This window comes from Thamnophis sirtalis, unplaced genomic scaffold, assembly GCF_051295495.1.
Source record: "Thamnophis sirtalis isolate CommonGarterSnake01/CBP01778 unplaced genomic scaffold, rThaSir2_p1.2 scaffold_1, whole genome shotgun sequence".
Classification (NCBI taxonomy): Eukaryota; Metazoa; Chordata; class Lepidosauria; order Squamata; family Natricidae; genus Thamnophis; species Thamnophis sirtalis.
Window position 1 is genome coordinate 146,904,758 of NW_028261381.1, and position 19,768 is coordinate 146,924,525.

At 41.2% G+C, this 19,768-nt stretch overlaps 1 protein-coding gene across 3 annotated transcripts in view; it reads left to right on the forward strand.

Annotated features, from left to right (window-relative positions):
* AKT1 (AKT serine/threonine kinase 1) overlaps window positions 1-19,768 on the forward strand; it is a 100,114-nt gene that overhangs the window by 20,058 nt on the left and 60,288 nt on the right. For 2 of the 3 annotated variants that reach the window (XM_087727113.1, XM_087727106.1), the window contains exon 2: window positions 228-381. In XM_087727113.1, coding sequence (XP_087583239.1) covers window positions 336-381 — 46 coding nt within the window. In that variant the 5' untranslated portion in view covers window positions 228-335. Of the gene's footprint in view, window positions 1-227; window positions 382-5,381; window positions 5,553-19,768 lie in introns of those variants that run through there. The other variant, XM_087727120.1, reaches the window with a different exon arrangement.

Below are 19,768 nucleotides of genomic sequence, written 5' to 3' on the forward strand. Positions count from 1 at the left end.
ACCATCCCCAACCTCAAAACCAGCGAGCAAACTAATGTGCTGAAGCTGACCAGGTTAAGGACTAGCCAGATGAATACCTGGTAGGCAGAATTCTCCCCCCCCCCTTATTTTCCTCCCCAAAAACTAAGGTGCGTCTTATAATGTGAAAAATGTGGTATTTCTATTTTTAATCTATGTCTTTGTTTACATGAGATTGATAGAGTGCTATTTCTTTTCTTTTTCATTAGGTGTAGCTGAAGAAAAGAAGTAGAGGAGGAGGAGGAGGAGTTGAATCCTTTTACCTGCAGCGAAGGGGTGGAACTTTCACCAACCAACACAGCTGAAATTCCGCCATTATGAATGAAGTCGCCATAGTGAAGGAGGGATGGCTGCACAAAAGGGGTAAGCCAGTTCACCCACCTGCACATAGCATCTTCAGCATCCATCCCTTCATTCTTATTCAGGGAAGACCAGTTATTGCCAAAAAGGTCAGGAAGGTGGTCACAGCTACATAATCAAAACTTTGCCCCTTCTTGCGTGTAAAAAAAAGGAGCAAGATTTTGATCGTGCAGCCACAGCTGCTCTTGTGACAATCCTGATTTTCCCTTTCCACCCCTATGGATCCCATGCTACGTTCAGTCCCTTTAAACCTGTCTTTTTGTCACATTTTGTAAGCTGCCTTAAACACCAGGTGATGGAGGAACAGTAGGAGTAAAAGCAGTGAGTGAAATTCAATTAAAAGTCACTAAAACAACAGTGCTGTGGTTTTTTTTAAAAAAAATTATTACAGTCATAGACCAGCATAAAAGTGCTTTATTACACTTCAGTGTCCCAGTAAAATAGTAAAATTCTAGTTTTTAGAAGCTAAGTTGGATACTCTTGAAGCTGTTTAGATAAATGTGTCCCCAAATAACGAATGGTAGCCAAGTGGAGAGAAAGGAATATTTGCTTCTTTTATTACAGTTGCAAGAAAATTGGGTGTTGGTAGCGCTACTGTAATAAACAGGTTACATCTATTAAAGCTGGCAACCACAGATGTATGAATGAGGCTTCCTGTTTTGTGCAAGATTTTTTTTTCTGGAAAACAAAACGAACAGTAGAAAAGGGAGTGCTTAGATTTTATGGGCTGCTGAAGCAGAGCTCAGTGATTCTTTTAATTCAGAGGATGCGTTTGAGGTTTTGAGAGTAACATGCTCATTTTTGCAAATTGACTAATCACAATAAACCCATTTAGCAATAACTCATCTCTTTAGCCCTTCAGATGGTTCTCCAGCACCCCAGAATTTTTCTTTTCCCTTTCTCATCTTGAACAAGTGGGTATACTTCCAAGCAATCAACTTAACCAGAAGAGACCTAGTCACCTGCTAGGTTGGTGCCATAAAAGTGGAGAAGTAGACTATTCTTCACCATAAAATAACTCCTAACAAAGGTTCTCACTTGTGCTTGACTGGCTTTGATCCTAGTCTTCCTCCAGCAATGTTCTAGGCATTACACGTGCTGTCTCTTCTCCTGTAGCTAATTCTGTAAACTAGGCCATTCTATGAGATCCACAAACACAGAAAGTTCAAATAGGGATTATCCAAGTCCCTTGTCACATGTTCATTCCAAGTTGCAACCTTGACCTCAACTGGACTAGGCACCTCAGGAATAATTCCAAACTCCCTCTGATACCTTAGTGCAGAGGTGAGGAACTATGGCCCTTTTATGACCTGTGGACTTTAACACCCAGAATTCCTGATTCCATGCTGGCTCAGGAATTCTGGGTGTTAAAGTCCACAGGTCATAAAAGGACCATAGTTCCCCATCCTTGTCTTGGTGGATTCATCAGTAATCCGGGATAGGCTGATTAAATAGACCCTTCCCCTTTACAGTAGGAGTTGACTACAGAGAATTCTAGAGCCAAGAGGCAAGGAAGTGATGTTAACTTCCCCCAACCCCAGATCATATTGCACTTACTTCTCTATGTCCTTCTTTGTACAATCAGGTCTTCTACTTCCTCAAAACATCACTATTTAAAAGATTCATTAATGGGAAGCTGTCATGATGTAAAACAAAACATTCGCCCTCAACGTAATCTCTATTTCTAAGAGAGCTTCTAGGTCGCACATAGTACTCTAGAGATATTTTGAAAATAAAAACAAGTAATTAATTTTCTTTTACAGCGGTTATAAATTACTTTTTCATATTGGTTTACAATGTTTATATTTTATTATCTGTTTTATAATTTCATTTTGTTTGTTTCAAGCAAAAAAAAAGAATCAATAAAAAGGTACTTTGACAAGGTAGCAATCTCAGACACTGTTGGTTTGGAATTTGGAAGTCTTCCTGTGCAGCTCCTGTCGCAAGTAGAAGCTATGGCTGAAAGTGGGTGGGAGCTTTGCACAGGTATAACAGGTGTGTCAATTGCACCCTTTCCTGGTCCAGCAGGCTTTTCTCATTGTCATGTACAACTCAGTCACCCCTGGATTGATCACGAGCCTTTGGCAAGCTCTGGGTCTGTTCCTAGACCACACTTAGAGAGAATCATTGGTATAGAAAACCAAGTCTTATCCAGTTGGAGCTTCCACAGGCATAACCTCACTTTCCCCATCTATACTGTCCAAAACTCTCTGCATAGGAAGCAATAAATGTGCTATAAAACAGTAACTCCAAATCCCGGCACTTTCAGACAAGCTAGAGTCATCATTGAAAACATCTGAGAAGCAAATGCAAGGCTTTTTGTCTGCAAAAAAAAAGAGGAGAAAATTGCAAACATGCTACAGCAGCTCGGAGGAGAGTTAACACAGACACAATGAAGTCAGAATTATTGTCATACTATAAGCTAAGATCCCATGGGCACACTATGATTCGTTGAGTTCATTCTTCATCACTGCTGCAGACATTCCTTTACTTGCTTCATCTCTTCCTGTAATCTCTCTGACCCAGAGATCAATAAGGCAAATGCCAAAGCTGCCTGCATATTTCCTATGAAATTAGTAAGTGTCTCTGACAGTCTAAAGTGTTCATTAGGCACCTGGTTCCAACTATCTTATGCAAAGGTTTACATGAAATCCATCATAACTGAAAGCAAAGGGATCCACCATCAACCTTGCAATAAATTCCTTCAGGAACTGAAGGATGGCTGCTGCTAAATATTGGGGCAGCTAGTCCACAAACAGCTGCCCCATCTTGTTTGTAAAGCTCAGTGTTACATACAGGCCCAATTGCTCTTACTTATTTAGTGACAAAGAGGCCAAGGGACAGGTGTGCATGTCAGGTTCTTCCTTGCTCTACTACTGCTGCTCTTCAGCAGATGATTGCTCTGGCTTTTAAGGCTTCACTTTAAACCCTTAGGGCATGGGTGTCAAACTCGACGCGTCACATTGCCGCCACGTGATGTTTCACAATTGTTTCCACTTCGCGGAGCTGGGGTGGGTGTGGCCTCTGCATGTGATGCATCTGGTCCGCAAGCCACCAGTTTGACACCTCTGCCTTAGGAGAAAGCTATTACAATAAAACTCTTCTCATGGCCTTTTTGAGATCAGGAAGAATGAGTACCCTGGATGTTTCACAGTGATGAAAAAATATGTATCTGAAAACGTAACAGCAGTAGCACTTTTCGCCACTTCTGACAATAAAGTAACTGAAAAACATTACCAAGGAATATTTGGAAGCAATTCCTAAACACCTACAAAGGAGGAAAATGGCTAGAGGTTTTTTTCACAGAGAATGAAAACATTTGAGAACTTGCAAAGCATATCTTTATACAAGATTATGTAGGTCATACTGAGAATCAGTTAATCTTCAGGATTGAGAAGGGATTTAAACCCAGATCTTGTCTTAATCCAGCATTCTCTATACTAAACTCTGCTGTTTTTTCTCAGCTTGACTGCTGACCGCTTTGTTGTGTTGGAGATTTTAACAATTATTGTCTTTTACCATAATTTCATGTGTGACAATATCAGGATTGTGCCCTTTGTTTTTATTTTGTTTTGCACTTTGGGATGTCTTTTTAATAGTGTCTTTCCGTTCACAATAGTGGCAGTTTAAAAATAAACTGAGAATGGAGAGGAAAAAAAAGTGACTTTGAAAGGTTTAAAGTAAACTAACCACAGGATGTTTCCAAAACCAGTGTCTGATACTGTGAGCTTGTGAAACATATTCAGGCTATAATTACAACAAGAGAAACTTGCGAAAAGAAAATCTACAGAAAAATATATGATTTCTTAAAAATGATCTCTTCCTTCATTTCTTGAAATGAAAACCTATATACTAACTTTGGGGGGGGGGGGAGCGGTAAATTTCCCATGCTTCCTTGAATTGATTTTGATGCATAAAAACATCAAGTGATTTCTAGCATATGAATGGATGCTATGTCTGAATTTTAAGTTTGCCTTAGTGGTTCACAGATTTCAATAGGATAAGAGACCTTCTCACGTGCTAGTAAATGAATGCTTATGATCATCCATTGCAGAGTAGAGCTTTACATGGAAAGGGAGAAACCAGATGTTGAACTTGGTTAAGAAAAGGAAGAACATAAGACATTAAAGCTGATGCATGTGGGACTGAGAAATTCAAATAATACCTAAAAGACACCAGCCAGAGCATAGAACAACTCAGAGAAGTAATGCAAGATCTGAAGATGTAGAGAGACTTGGCTTATAGAATCACCGAGGGTTGAATACAACTGAATGGGTAACATCATCATCATCATCATTATCATCAATTGCTTCACAGAGCAATCTTAAATTGTGTCAGTTATGTCCATATGCTTAATAAAATTGGACTCCCTAGACCATCTGATTGCCCTCATGAAAAACCTATACACATGTCAGGAAGCCAGAGAAGGAGCAGAAGAAGGACAAACAGATTGCTTCCATTATTTCCATGTTGGCAAAAGAGTGGAGACAAGGCTGTATATGCTTATTTATTCAACATATACGCAGAATATATATTATGGGAAACTGGATTAGAAGAAGATGGTTTATAAATTGGTTTATAAATTAAAAGAACAAACAATCTATGCTATGCTGATAACAGTAACTTTGTAACAATAACTGATAGCTGAAATGCAGTGATCTGCAAGCCCTACGTAATGGAAGTCAAGGTACATAATGGAAAAATAATGAGACCAAAATATGTAGAAAACCAACTTAATGACAACAGGTACAGCAGCCATTCTTAGAACTGACAATGAAGATTTTGAAGTGGTAGAATGCTTCTGCCTTGTATAGTCAGATGTCAACGGGACAGGAAGCAACATCAAGTAATACACTACCAATAATTGTTATTGTTTAGAATAGAATTAGATTAGAATTGTGCAAGAAATAGGATTTCCCATTATACTTGTATGGAAGTGAAAGTTGGACTTTGAAGAAGCAGAAGTGAAAGAGTGTTAATACTTTTGAATTTTTGTGTTATAGAAGTTTCTTGAGACTATTATAGATAATGGAGAAAACAAAAAAAAATGGAACATTGAAAACATCAACCCTGAGTTCTCATTCCAGACACAGTCTCAAATTATCATACTTCAGATACATTACTCAAAGATACAGCTTTCTGAAAAGGTTTTGTAATACCGGGCAAAATGGAAGGTAAGATCAATGAAGCGGTGGACGTGATGAACCAGGGTTTGGAGGCCGTTAAGAACTGGATGAGTGCTAACAAACTGGTACTCAACCCGGATAAGACCGAGTGGCTGTTGTGTTTCCCCCCCAATAATTTGGCTAATACACCAACGCTTAGGCTGGGGGGTCAAACTTTATACCCCTCAGATAGGGTCCGCAACTTAGGAGTCCTCCTGGACCCACAGCTGACTTTTGATCACCAGCTGTCAGCTGTGACCAGGGGGGCGTTTGCCCAGGTTCGCCTGGTCCGCCAGTTGCGGCCCTACCTAGACCGGGGGGCTCTCACAACAGTCACTCGAGCCCTTGTGATCTCTAGACTGGAATACTGCAATGGGCTCTACATGGGGTTGCCCTTGAGGTGCATCCGGCGACTACAGCTAGTCCAAAATGCAGCCGCGCGAGTGATAGTGGGCGCACCGCGGTTCGCCCACGTTACACCTGTCCTCCGCGAGCTGCACTGGCTACCTGTTGGTCTCCGGGTGCGCTTCAGGATACTGATGACCATCTTTAAAGCACTCCATGGTAGTGGATCTGGGTACTTGAGAGACCGCCTTCTGCCGATCACCTCCCTAAATCGACCAATCAGATCGCACAGACTGGGCCTCCTCCGAATCCCATCTGCCAGTCAATGTCGACTGGCGACTACACGGAGGAGAGCCTTTTCTGTTGCTGCCCCGACCCTATGGAACGAGCTCCCCATGGAGATCCGTACCCTCACCACTATCCAGACCTTCCGCGCAGCCCTCAAGATCTGGCTCTCCCAGCAGGCCTGGGGATAGGCTTCCAATTACCCGCCCGAGTGTTTGATTGCTAAATGAAAGTTGTGTTTTATTATTTTTTTCTTTGTGCACATATTGTTTTGTTTTTGACCTTGCACCCCCCTCCCCTGTGGTTGTAAGCCGCCCTGAGTCCCCTCAGGGAAAAGGGCGGCATATAAATCCCAATAAACCTTAAACCTTAAACCTTAAACCTTAAGAGAACAAGAGGACAACTAACAGCAAGGCGGATGGTCTTAGTTACAGCATCAATGGGTGCCTCATTGGAAGACATGGCCAATGGGATTGACGACAGATCCTCCTGGAGAAAGTATCTGCATAGTTGTTAACAATTGACACTGATTTCATGGCACATAATTAATCAAACGAAGGGGTCTTCTGTGCAGCAGAAGGCACCAATCTGCCAGCCACTCCCGTGCCCCGTTTTGGCCAGTAGACTGGTGCAGGAGGTCGTCCAGACCGAAAACAGGTTCTTGGGGGGGGGGGGGGTATGCGTGTGACCTCCCCATCCCCACCCTGTGTCCTACTTTTACTAGCAGAGGCACCACAGGCCAGTCCTTTGCTATTTCCAGGCCAGATTTAAGCACCTTGCGGGCCTTGAGTTTGACACCCCGGGAATAGATGGTCGTAAAAAAGGAAGTTAGGGACAGTTTACAAGTAGCTCAAGCTCTAAAATGCTTATGTATTTCTAATATCTTCTTACATGCACAATGCCATGTATAAGGTTGGCAATGGGGTAGCCTCTGGATGCTTTGAAGCACAATTATTGCCATCTTCGACCACCAGCTGAGGTGGCTGAGGCATGTGGGAATTGCAGTGTAGTGTAAGAGGTAAAAGACTAGGAAGACAAGGAAAATAGAGAGCTACCCACAAAAGGTACCTTTTGTAGGATATAAATCTGATAGATGCTTGGAGGATACCACATTGCCTGTTCTTGATGAAGGTTGTGTATATTAGTAGGAAGAGAAATCTGGAAATCAAAATAATTTTCTGTACCTTGAGGAAGTGCTAGGACAGTGATGACAAACCTTTTCAGCACTGAGTGCCCAAACACATGTGCATGTGCGCACGCCGAAGCACCAGAAACCCGAAGACCATCTGGCCAGTGTACATGCACCGGCCAGCTGGTCTTCAGATTTCCAGCATGCATGCCAGCCAGCTGGTCTTCGTGGGCCCAGAACACCAGAAACCCGAAGACTACCTGGCTGGCTTGTGCATGGCTGTTTTTTGGCCATGTTCTGGCCCATTTTCAGGTCAATTTTTGGGCTGTTTTCGGTCCATTTTTTGACTGTTTTCAGGCTGCTTTGGGGGTTAGAGTTTGAGTTAGGAAAACAGCCTGAAAAATGGCCCCAAAACAGCCTGAAATGTGGCTGTTTTGGGGGGCATTTTCTGGCGCTCCAGCACCCAAGAAAAGCAGCTGGCCAGTGTGCATGTGCACACTGGAAATTAGAAGAGTAGCTGGAGATGGTGTGCGTGCCATAGAGAGGGCTCTATGTGCCACCTCTGGCACCCGTGCCATAGGTTCTCCATCAGAGCGCTAGAAACATCAGCAAAGGTTCTGATGCTTCTACTGCAACTTTGTGGTGAAGATTGTTCCCCAGCAAGTAGAGATTTCATTAAAACAATGAGAAAGTTGTCTTTTTACAAGGGTTCCTGCATAGGATTCCCCCCCCCCCTTTGAAGTTCAGTATTGCAGTTTTGCATCAAGGAAGTAAATAGAGGCTCTCTTTTTCTCCCAATGGCCATTTATTTGGGCATTCAAATTAATTAAATTCTAGAGGCTTCTGATGATGCCTAGGCTTGGCAATTGCCTGATGTCCATTGCAGGGATGTAAATGTTTTACAAAGCTAGAAGCAGTAGAGGGGTTGAACATCTAAATATATTGCAGATCTTTCTGTGTGGCAGTGTATGAAGTTTCCACTGTGGCCTCCTATATGCCTTTTGCCTGCACTAAATGGGGAAATGAAATGAGACTCCTTCCTCTGTGTCAAGTCTTTGTAGTTCCTGGCAATGCCATGAGTCAGTCACTTAAAGGAAGTGCTACTTCCAGGACAGCAGATGTTTTGCTCGTGGAAAAAACAGTCATCTATCTGACCTCAAGCCAACAGTTTGCAGATCTTATGAATGAACTGTTCAGTTTTCAATGGACCTTGAGTAGCCTTGTGACTCCTATTGCAGTGACTTGGGCTTGCAATAGCAGCAGCAGTTACAACTGACTTCCTCTGCTGCTCGTGTTTTATACACAAGACATGAAAGCGTGGCATAAGCTGTGTATTACAAGGAAAGCCAAGTGCGCAATGTTTTGCGGCTGCTAAAAGTGAGGAAGTTTGGTACATGGTAGGAGAAGAAGCATTTTTGTATCTTGTATGTATCTCCCCCCCCAAAAAAAATCTCATGAAGTTTAATACTGGGGCTCAATGCATTTCAGCTTATACTTTGATCTTAAAAACATTTTTGTGTAAACACCCTCCCCTCTTATTTCTTGGGTTTTTGTGGTACTCCTTGAGGCAATTGCTATTGAATTATCTGATTTACTTTTGCCTTATTTTTTTCCCCTTTTTTAAAAAAAATATATATTTCTACACTAAAGCGTAACAAATTGAAAATGAAAAATAAAGGCCAGCTTAAAACATTATTAAAACAATAACAGCCCTAAAAAGTGCAGATACCTCAGTGTGTTTTGTATTTTTTCTGTTCTTTGGTGGGAATAGAGGTCATTTGTCATGGGTTTACTGCAAAAGGCTAAATGTCCTAGGCTGAGAAAACTTCTGGATATCCTTAATTCTGAGGCTGCATTTTCGAATTTTGGGTGGTTTGGCAGAAGCTAGATATAATCTTTTCCAGCTCAGGATAGTTTACCAGTTCTGAACAGGAATGATTTCTCCATGGTGATGTGCACTTCTGTTTTATCCAGTTAACTGTAACGTAAGGGACTGTTTCTAAGGTATTGACTGTCAAAGACCACATACATGGACCAAAACCATTTGCAGGGAATTCTGTGGTTACCAGTTGGCTTTTAACCCAATTTATTTGACATTCATAGATTTAACTTTATTGGCTACAGGACTTTTTACTCCCATATAAATTTGCTGGTGCTTCTGCTTTATATGTTGTCTTTGCTTAAAGCACGCCAACATAGGCCTTCTTTGAAGTCGTATCATAATTGTGCAATTCCAGGGCAAAATTACATTCATCCGGGACACTTTTTTAAAAGTTCTCTTTTCTAAGAACTGAGGGAAGCTGAAATTTTATTTTGTATTCTGTTAATATTTGTTGTACTGTTTTGCTTACATACGGCTTGCAAAACACCCTGGTTAGATGTATTTAAAGGTGGCCTTCAAAATACACTGCACAGCAGATTTACCACAAATGTTAAGAGCAGAGGGCTGTAACAATTAGGGAAGTTTTTGAATAGAGAAATAAATACCGAAAGCATTTGAAAATATGAAAGTAGTTATAGGAGGCTAAGAAAACCAGTTTTATTGTTACTATATGCTGTTTATAAGAGAACGATGCAAGGAAATCCAGCTGTTACTCAGCTTGTGGCATATGCAGTGGAAGCTCAGATAAACTGAGTAATCATCTTAAATTGTGTGGCCACACTGACTCACAAAAGGAATAACTGAAAGAACCCCTGAAGCTTGTGGTAGAGGCCGGCCATTCTTCCATTGGTCTGTGAGATAGTATGAGTTATCTGTTGATTTGGTGTGGGGAAGACAATTGTAGTTTCTTCACCAAAAGAGACTTAGTTTGGTTTAGTCTAGTCTGAGTTTAGTTTCCTAAAGAGAAACTTTTTTGTTTCCTTTTTAGCTTTCTATTGCCTCTTTTGAATGGTATGTAATATGCTTTATTTGTGTCAGTCTGTTGGTGGCTAACTTGTCTGAATGCAAAGCTTCCAGAAATTCCCTAGTGTTTTTGGAGTTGTCTAGGTTTAGGGTGCTCACAGTTTCTCAGATGAAACTCTTACTAAGTCTGTCCATGTGTTTTCATTGTGTCTTCTGACTGCTGTTCCCACTGGGGAGTTACTGGAAGCTTTGCATTCAGACAAATTAGCCACCAACAGACTGATAGATCAGTTCTACTGATTTTCTGCCAGTCAGTCCTACATAGTGACTATTATGGTCCTTGTATGTTGAAGATGACTCTTGTTTTTTCTTCTTGGGCTACTGGGTGATTTGGTGTACTTAAGATGTTTTAGAAGGCTTTAGTTGGTTTTTGTGCCAGACTACTATGCATCAAAAAACATTTCAGAAACAATCAACAGATTACTATTACCACATGGTATTACCTTAGCACATTAAAGCTCTCCAAAACTGTATAAGTAAACTAACAGACCCAGTAGGGAGTTCCTGGAAAAAAGACCAAAACACATCCCCTTCAGCAGCCAACACCTACAGTAGATACACCTGCAAAACAATCAAGCAGAAAAAAACTTTAATCAAGGAACTACCAAGGAGAAAAGAAAACCATACTTCCACCAATGCAGAAAGCCCTACACTTGCACTGATGATGTTACTTAATTGGTTAACAAAATGTCTGCAAGCAGACAACAAGCTCAGAGAGTACCCAGCACTTCACATTCAAGCCCAAGTTACATATATTCTCTCCTTTAGATAACTAAAAACTGTAAAAAGCTGGTCTTTCCTTAAGCATTGAGAATAAGGTAAGGTTGAGCTTGGGGATTATACTGGCGACTGTGATTGAAATGCCAGATTCTGATTTTGGGGAGAGACTCTTATGGTTTTGAGCCACCAGGAGCTGTGCTGTGTAAGGTGGCCAGCCCAGGGGTAAAATTCTCCTGGTTCGGCACGGTTCAGCCGAACCGGTAGGGACAATTGTCCCTGGTTCTGCAAACCAGTAATTAAAGAAAGCTTCCACATTTCATGTGCTATGCATGAACACAGAGTACACAGAGCTGTAAGGTTACCAAGAGCTGTAAGCCTGGGGAAGACCATATGAATGAAATGAATTTTTCAATAGAAGCCTTTTTAAGTTGGGTTTGATTTGAAGTTCTTAGAGCAGGAGTCCCCAATTTGGCAACTTTAAGACTTGTGGACTTCAACTCCCAGAATTCTCTAGCCAGCTCTGCTTGTTTGAAGTTTGAAGACCTCTGACTTAAAGCATGGTATTCAAGTATAGAAGACACATCCAATTCCAGGGTCTGCTCCCAAATCTTAAGTTGCATGTAGAAAAGTAATAGAGACAAATTCCAGATTTTGAAGAATCCAGGATTTACCCAAGACATTGTTTGATACGCTCTGCTTTAGAGATACGGAAAATATGTATGTGCATTCTGAATAATGCTACTGCTTCCAGTGTGCATAATGCTTTGCACTTCGATTGGCTTGCTTCTTGAATTTCATTTTAGAGCGTGGCCTCAGTCATATTTCTGTAACTTAGTTAAATGTTTTGAATGGCTATAAATAAGCCAAAAAGGCTTTGCGATCATCCTGATTGAAATTTACATCGATTTCTTTCTTTATTCCAAGGATGGCAATACAGCACAAGCTTAGAGTAGACGCAGACAAATCCAGTGCAGGGAACAACAAACAAAACTGGTGCATTAACATTCCGGCATGCTTAACATACATTTTAAAGATGTAAGTAATTCTTCCACCAAAGTGTTCTGAAGGCTGAAAATTTGCCCTTGTCCATTCTTGATTATGTCACTTCACTGTGGTTCTCAGAGGCCAAGAAATAGATGTACTTTTTAAAAAAAGTATGTTCCCTTTGAAGTGGAAATAGATATAACAATCAGTGGTTTAGCCTGTCCATTTAGCATAGCAGTTACTAAGCAAGGACTGATCCTTCTCCCCATCCTCTAACTTAATAAAGAAAGATAAAACTAACATTTGGAGTGAAGGGGGTAGAGTAGATGGTAAATTTATGAAGAAAAAAGCAAATCTTCCAGCATAAAGAGACTGTTGTGATGCTAAAAAATGCACTGTGCCAAAGTTATGGTAAGAATTTTGTAGGTTTTCTAGCTGCTGGAACAGTTCCTTCCTCTGTTACAGTTTTTTCAGCATTGAAACACAGTAGAATAGAATGGCATATTTTTTTCTTTTTTTTAATATAAAAAAGCAAATGACAATGCAAACATTCATTGCTAAAATGAAGTTGGCCATTCATCCAATGTTGCTAATTTGAACATAAACATTCTGCTAATGGTTTTGGTCTTGTAGTACAATTTTTATGGCTTTCCTGCATCATTCAAGAAAAGAGCTTATTATTTTTCTTGGAGCAGCAGTATTAGCCTGATCTTATGAATGCTGGATGTTAAACTGAAGGCAAAAGATTTAATAAACTCTCAACTGTTTTTTTGCAAAAGTGGAGAATGCATTAAAATTGCTTCTAGTGGCAACTGCTGCTTTTGACATGTACAGGTAGTTCTCAACTTAACAACAGTTCATTTAGTGACCGTTCATACACTGAAAAAAAATAACTTACGACTGTTTTTCATACTTATGACCATTGCAGCATTCACATAATCAAACTCATATTTATGACAGTTGCAGTGTCCCAGAATCATATGATCACCTTTTGCGACCTTCTGACAAGCAAAGTCAATGGGGAAGCCAGATTCTCTTTAACAATCTTGTTACTAACGTAATTTCTGCAATGATTCACTTAACAACTGTAGCAAGGAAGGTTGTAAAATGGGGCAAAACTCACTTAACAAGTGTCTCGTGTAGCAGCAGAAATTTTGGGCTCTAACACTCCCTTAATAAACTGTCGTAGAGTACACTTTACCTCTGTCTAGTTTTAGTAATAACATTTAGTAGTTAATATCTTATCATTGGTCTATTTGGCTCTAAAGTTATCTTTCAGCTTTTTTAAATACTTTCTATATGTTGACATCATAAATAAATGTTTTAGTTTAGCATCTAGATTTTTGTTTTATACTTTCAAAACTAATTAAGGAGAACGAATTGCTCCCCCAAAGAAGCTGCTTTTAAATGGTCTCATCCTGTATCACTCTTAAGGGGCTTCTCCCTGGTTTTCTCCTTCTTTTATACATATATATTGTACATGACAATCCTTTTAGATGCACTTCACCTTATTCTGAAGCCTAGGAACTTGTTTTCAGGCACGCTTGTAGTCCTGTTTTGCTTTCATCCAAGTATGCTTGGTTAGCCTTCTCATTCTTGTGAACGCCACAGACATTAGCTGTTATGTGTTGGTCAGGGGCTGTTTCTCCTGGGATTTGATAACTGAGGCAAAAATATCCATTTCTGGATTCAAGTTGGAAACAGACTTCAGCTTACATAGAAAAAGAAATATCCATTCACTTCCCAGGACCAGGACCACACATATTTGCACACATGGGAGATCCTTGTTAATGTTGATCCCAGCCACTTCACTCTCTCTGTTAGAGATCAGGAATGGGTTTGTGCTTTGGGGATAAGAATGAGATCCTCTGAAATTTTCCCATGCTTGTCAGCATTGGCAAGGCTTCATCAAGACAATCTCAGTGCATTCTTACTCCGCTCTCAGGATAATGTCTGCTAGGAAGGTGCGAGGGCTGAATCCAGCAAGGCAGAAAATAAGGAGACTGAGATCTGACAAGACTGTTAGGAAAACATTGTGTAGGTGCCTTCACCTTCAAAGGTTGACAAACATGGGTGAAGAGTCCATTACTCTGTAAGGGAGGTAGAAAGACATGTAAATGTGGCTGGAGTCTGCAGTAGCTAATCATAGTCATTATGAGCGCATCTTTCACATCTCAGTAATAGCAGCATCTGAACTCTGACCTTGAATCTTTTGAGCTCATGAGAGATTTATTGCTACGCCTAGGCTGAAGCTCTGACGGAAGCAGAGAAGGGATCAATGCTGCATCCTTCAACCACGCTAAGTTGTTCAAGGCATCATTTAACCCTTTTTGCTGCAGACCTATGTGTAGTAGATTGGAACCATTGCCTTGAAATGTGTATATGTATGAATGGAAGATTGATGAGTTCTCGTATTTTAAAAGTGAGTTAAATAAAGCCTGCTTCATGTGATGCCCTCTTGACGTATGTTGGAGTTTCCATAGTTACACAGCATTTTTTCTGCACCGCTGCCAATTGTCGAAGAGACTGCTTCCTCACAAACTTGCCCTCTGGTACCTCACCCTGGTGAGTGATTTGTTCCATAGTCTGGCTAGCAGGGTGTAACTTTGGAACGATTTCTTGTGGTCCCAAAGTCTTCATTTTTCCATGCTCCATTTTAGATGTAAAATGGCCTACAACCGGTTGTGGTAGTTCAGAAATGCACACTTGTGTTGCATATCTTTATGTATCTTTCATATGATATACTAGTATACTTTCTGCTAGTGTTTTATCATGGATTTCTGTGGTTGGAATACAAGCTGGTGCAAATACTGGTGGTCAGCAGTGCAGAATCCATTACTGCTTACATTCATATCCGACCACTTCGGTTGAAATGTACTTCCTCAACTGATTTTTTTTTTGTCCACAAGATAGACATTATTAATGAACTGTAAGGTTAACAAGAAATCTTAGGCAAAACTATAGTATATATTAGTTAAAATGCCTTTGCAAACCTTGGGTTTAACTCTTAAGTTTAACTCTTAACTCTTGGGGAAGAGTTGGATTTTTCTTAAGACCATTTGAGTCCGAATTCTGCAGGCCTAACAGAACCAGACTGAGATCTCTGTTTAATAATCTATTGGTTGTTTCTTGCAACACAATCAATGGAGTCTTTAAGAATCTTGAAGATTAACAGATCTATTATGGCATAAATTTAATTGATTGCAATCCATTGTAACAAAAAGTTGTAATGAAGTGGGTAATTATTTAATTATTATTTCAGTTTATGCTGTTCATTTCTAAAATAGTGGATAAGCATATTGAACTTCATCAATATCATGTATGCTCATAGTAAAATTTCAGATGGTGAGGTACACCCCAAAAATCAGGTATGGTTTATCCACAGGTAGGCTTATCTTCAATATACATGGTAATACTTTTTTTTTTTGAAGTACCCATATTTCCTGAATATATCACATACAAGCCCATCTGCAGATAAGCTGCTCCTCAAAAGTTTAACTAAAAAGCCATGGAAAAATGCAGGTTGTCTTGTCCGTGGGTGGTGCATTTTCCTTGGTATTTTGATTACAAATTTAAGGGTCAACTAATCCACATAAGGATTTATACCTACAGTATATATCCTTATACCAATGGTGGGTTTCAAATTTTTTTAGAACCTCTTCTGTAGGTGTGGCCTGCTTTGTGGGAGTGGCTTGCCGGCCATGTGACTGGATGGGAGTGGCTTGCCAGCCATGTGACTGGGTGGGCGTGGCCAACTTGTAAAATGTGGTGAAACTCACTTAACAACGGTCTTACTTAGCAACCAAAATGTTGGCTCAGAAACTCTGGCATTTGAAGCACGCAAGTCTTACAGCTGTCAAGTTACAAGATCCTTGTACCCCTAACCCTTTAGAAAAAAAACCTCCAGGGGTGTTCAAACTTGACAGCTTTAAGACTTGTGGATTTCAACTCCCAGAATTCCTCCTCTCGCTCTTCATCTTGATGATGTGTGGATGGGCGGGGTGGGGGGAGGGAGCTGGAACCAGTTCTCAACGTAGATTTGTGGAACCTCTTCTATAGAAGAAGTTAGAACTGTCAGGAACCCATCCCTGCCTTATAGGGACACTCCAGTGACAGTGAACATACTGAGTAGCAGGGTACTATCCCCCAATTATTGCCCTTCTGTGATTGATGTATGGTTTTAAGATGGTTCGATCCATCTCTCAAAATTCACTTTGGGCTTTGTTCCCCTGTTTATCGTGAACAGGCCTAACTTAGTTAAGTAGGAGCAGGCTCTAAATGCTCCTGGTTTGTCTACACAAGCCTGATAAACTTTTCAAAAAATGCAACCCATACTTCCAGAGTTTGATAAATTTTGCTTTCAAGTATGACTCTTGTGTTCTTCGTTAAGTGTTCTTCTTAACCCATAATGTGAATTGAGGTATTTGCTTTTGTAGTACTTTTGTAATAATCATCAAATAAAAACTGACAGGAAGCATGCCTTCTCCGTACTAGTATCTTGCTCTTCTCTCTAATGAGGTTCCCTCCTTAAATTTGAACAGCTCCCACCCTAACTGGTATTTTGAAAAGCCCTATTTTTATCATTATTAGTCTCACGTGGTTCTCCTCCTACCTCTCGGACAGGTCGCAGTCGGTGTTGGTTGGGGGGCAGAGATCGTCCCCGAGGCCCCTAACTTATGGGGTGCCGCAGGGCTCGGTCTTATCCCCCCTACTATTTAACATATACATGAAACCGCTGGGTGAGATCATTCGGAGGCACGGGATAAAATACCATCAATACGCGGACGATACACAGTTGTATCTGTCCGCCCCGTGCCAACTCAATGAAGCGGTGGACGTGATGAACCGGGGTCTTGAGGCCGTTAAGAACTGGATGAGAGCTAACAAACTGGTACTCAACCCAGACAAGACCGAGTGGCTGTTGTGTTTCCCTCCCAATAATTTGGCCAATGTTCCATCACTCAGGCTGGGGGGTCAAATTTTACACCCCTCAGACAGGGTTCGCAACTTGGGAGTCCTCCTGGACCCACAGCTGACTTTCGACCATCATTTGTCAGCTGTGACCAGGGGGGCATTTGCCCAGGTTCGCCTGGTGCGCCAGTTGCGGCCCTACCTGAATCGGGAGGCCCTCACAACAGTCACTCGAGCCCTTGTGATCTCTAGGCTGGAATACTGTAATGTGCTCTACATGGGGCTGCCCTTGAAGAGCATCCGGCGACTGCAGCTAGTCCAGAATGCGGCCGCGCGAGTGATCGTGGGCGCACCGCGGTTCACCCACATAACACCTATCCTCCGCGAGCTGCGCTGGCTACCTGTTGATCTCCGGGTGCGCTTCAGGGTGCTACTTACCATCCATAAAGCCCTCCATGGTGTGGATCTGAATACTTGAGAGACCGCCTTCTGCCGATTACCTCCCTCCGTCCCATCAGATCGCACAGATTGGGCCTCCTCCGAATTCCATCCGCCAGTCAGTGCCGACTGGCGACTACGCGGAGGAGAGCCTTCTCAGTAGCAGCTCCAACCCTTTGGAACGATCTCCCCGTGGAGATTCGTACCCTCACCACCGTCCAGACCTTCCGCACAGCCCTTAAGACCTGGCTATCCCGTCAGGCCTGGGGATAAGATTTTAATCCACCCCGCCCGAATGCTGAATGAATGTTGTGTTTTACTGTTTTGTTTTATTTTATTCACATTTATGTTTTGTCTTGCACTCCCTCCTACGAGTTGTAAGCCGCCCTGAGTCCCCTCAGGGAAAAGGGTGGCCTATAAATGCCAAATAAAACTCTAAAAAACTCTAAAACACATCAGCCAGATGTTAAGGCAGAATTTGTCATTTTTGTCCACCTATCAAGTCTTTCCCAAAGACCTAGAATAGACAGATGTTGCTTAATAATGTTAAAAGTTATCACAGGAAGTAAGCTGTTCCTGGAAAAGCTGCCTTTTGCAATTGATTGTGATTTTGTCAATGCTTGTGGTGTTTAAATGGTGGTTCAGATGTTGTACTACTATTAGTGTATTCCTAGAACTAAGGAGGAATTTCTAACAGTTAATCGGTTAATTACAATTTGCCTCCAAAAGTTGTGGGTGCCCCAACACTGAAGATTTTAAAGAAGAGATTGACAATCACGTGTCTGAAATGATATAGGATTCCTTATTTGAGTAGGGAGTTGGACTATAAGATCTCCAGGGTCCCTTCAACTCTCTTATTCTATCATTCTTTCTGTCACAGGTCTCTATACAAGTAGCCCTTGCCTTATCGACCACAATTGAGCCCAAAATTTCTGTTGTTAACTGAGTTTTGCCCCATTTCACAACTTTTCTTGCCATAGTTGTTAAGTGAATCACTGCAGTTGATGTTAGTTACCCAGTTGTTAGGTAAATCTGGCTTCCCCACTGACTTTTGCTTGTCGGAAGGTTGCAAAAGGTGATCACAGGACCTTGGGACACAACAACCGTCATAAATATGAACCAGTTCCAAGCATCTGAATTTTGATCACATGATCATGGGGATATTGCAAAGGTTGTAACTGAAAAACAGTCATAAGTCACATTTTCCAGTGTTGTTGTAACTTTGATTGATCTAAATGAACTGTTGTAAATTGAGAACTACCTGTATTTTGTAATTTTGTCTTCTATTTTGTTGTCTCTAGATGTCTATTTATTTATTTATTGAATTTATATTGCCGCCTATTCACCCATGTCGACTCAAGGCGGCTTACCGACTATAAAACCACATTTGAAACAAAAACTAACAAAAAGAATCAAATAAATTAATATAGTACAATATAACAAAATCACTCCCACCCATCCCAGCAACAGCAAATCACACGAGCCATTTAATAGGCTCCATCCCGCTCTGGGTTCTCCAGGCCCGCTGGCAGAACCGGGTCTCTTCCTGAAGAGTATTAGATTGGGGGCCATTCTAATCTCTGGGGGAATGATGTTTCAGAGAGAGGGGGCCACCACAGAGAAGGCCCTTCTTCTGTGTCCCACCAGATGTATATCCTTTGAGGATGGGACCCACAGCATTCCCTACCTCCCCACTCTGAGGGTCAGGTAGATGTGACCGGCAAGAGACTGTCACTTAGATATTGCCACATTCACTGCCCAGACTTTTTTGTCTTTCTCATCAACAATTTTGAAAGTTTGCAGGATTATGTGGCAGGTGTTCGTAGTTTTGAATTCTGAAATCCCAGATCACTTTGGCTTTTCATTTCCTTACTTGGTCTATTTTGTGATCCCATCAGTTCTTGCTTGCAGGCAAATGGTATTTCTTGCAGATCTTCCAAATGCTACATTGTCAAGCCATCGTTTCTAGTAGTTTGTGCAATCTTTCTTGCAGTAGCTAACTAGGTGGTTCATTGTTTCTTCAGCTTCTTTGCAGAGGTGGCATTTGCTGTTTTATCCAGCCTTCTTGATTCTGGTTTTGTATGCACTTGTTCTTAAGGCTTGGTCTTTTACAGTCAGATATATCCACTCTGTCTCTTTCTTCAATTTTCTTGCTCTTAGCCATTGCCAGGTCTTGTTATCTACTTTGCCTGAATTTTTTTAATTTACTGGCCATGTAATACTTGTCTTTTCATATCTGTTTTCTCTTCTCCATTGGAACTTTCCAGTTTGATCCACAGAGTTCTCTCCAGTACTCAATAAGCTTTCATAGTACATCAGCTTCAGTGCATCTTATTCATTGTCCTTTGGATATTCTTCCTATAGCTTTGTACTTCTTTTTCAGCCCTCTGGTACACATTCACCTATTTTCCTTGGTAAATAGAGTCTATCAACATTATTGCAGATGAAAGGCATCTTTCATTGTCATTATTTTTCTGGTCTTCTTGTGCAGGGATTTTAATTCTATTT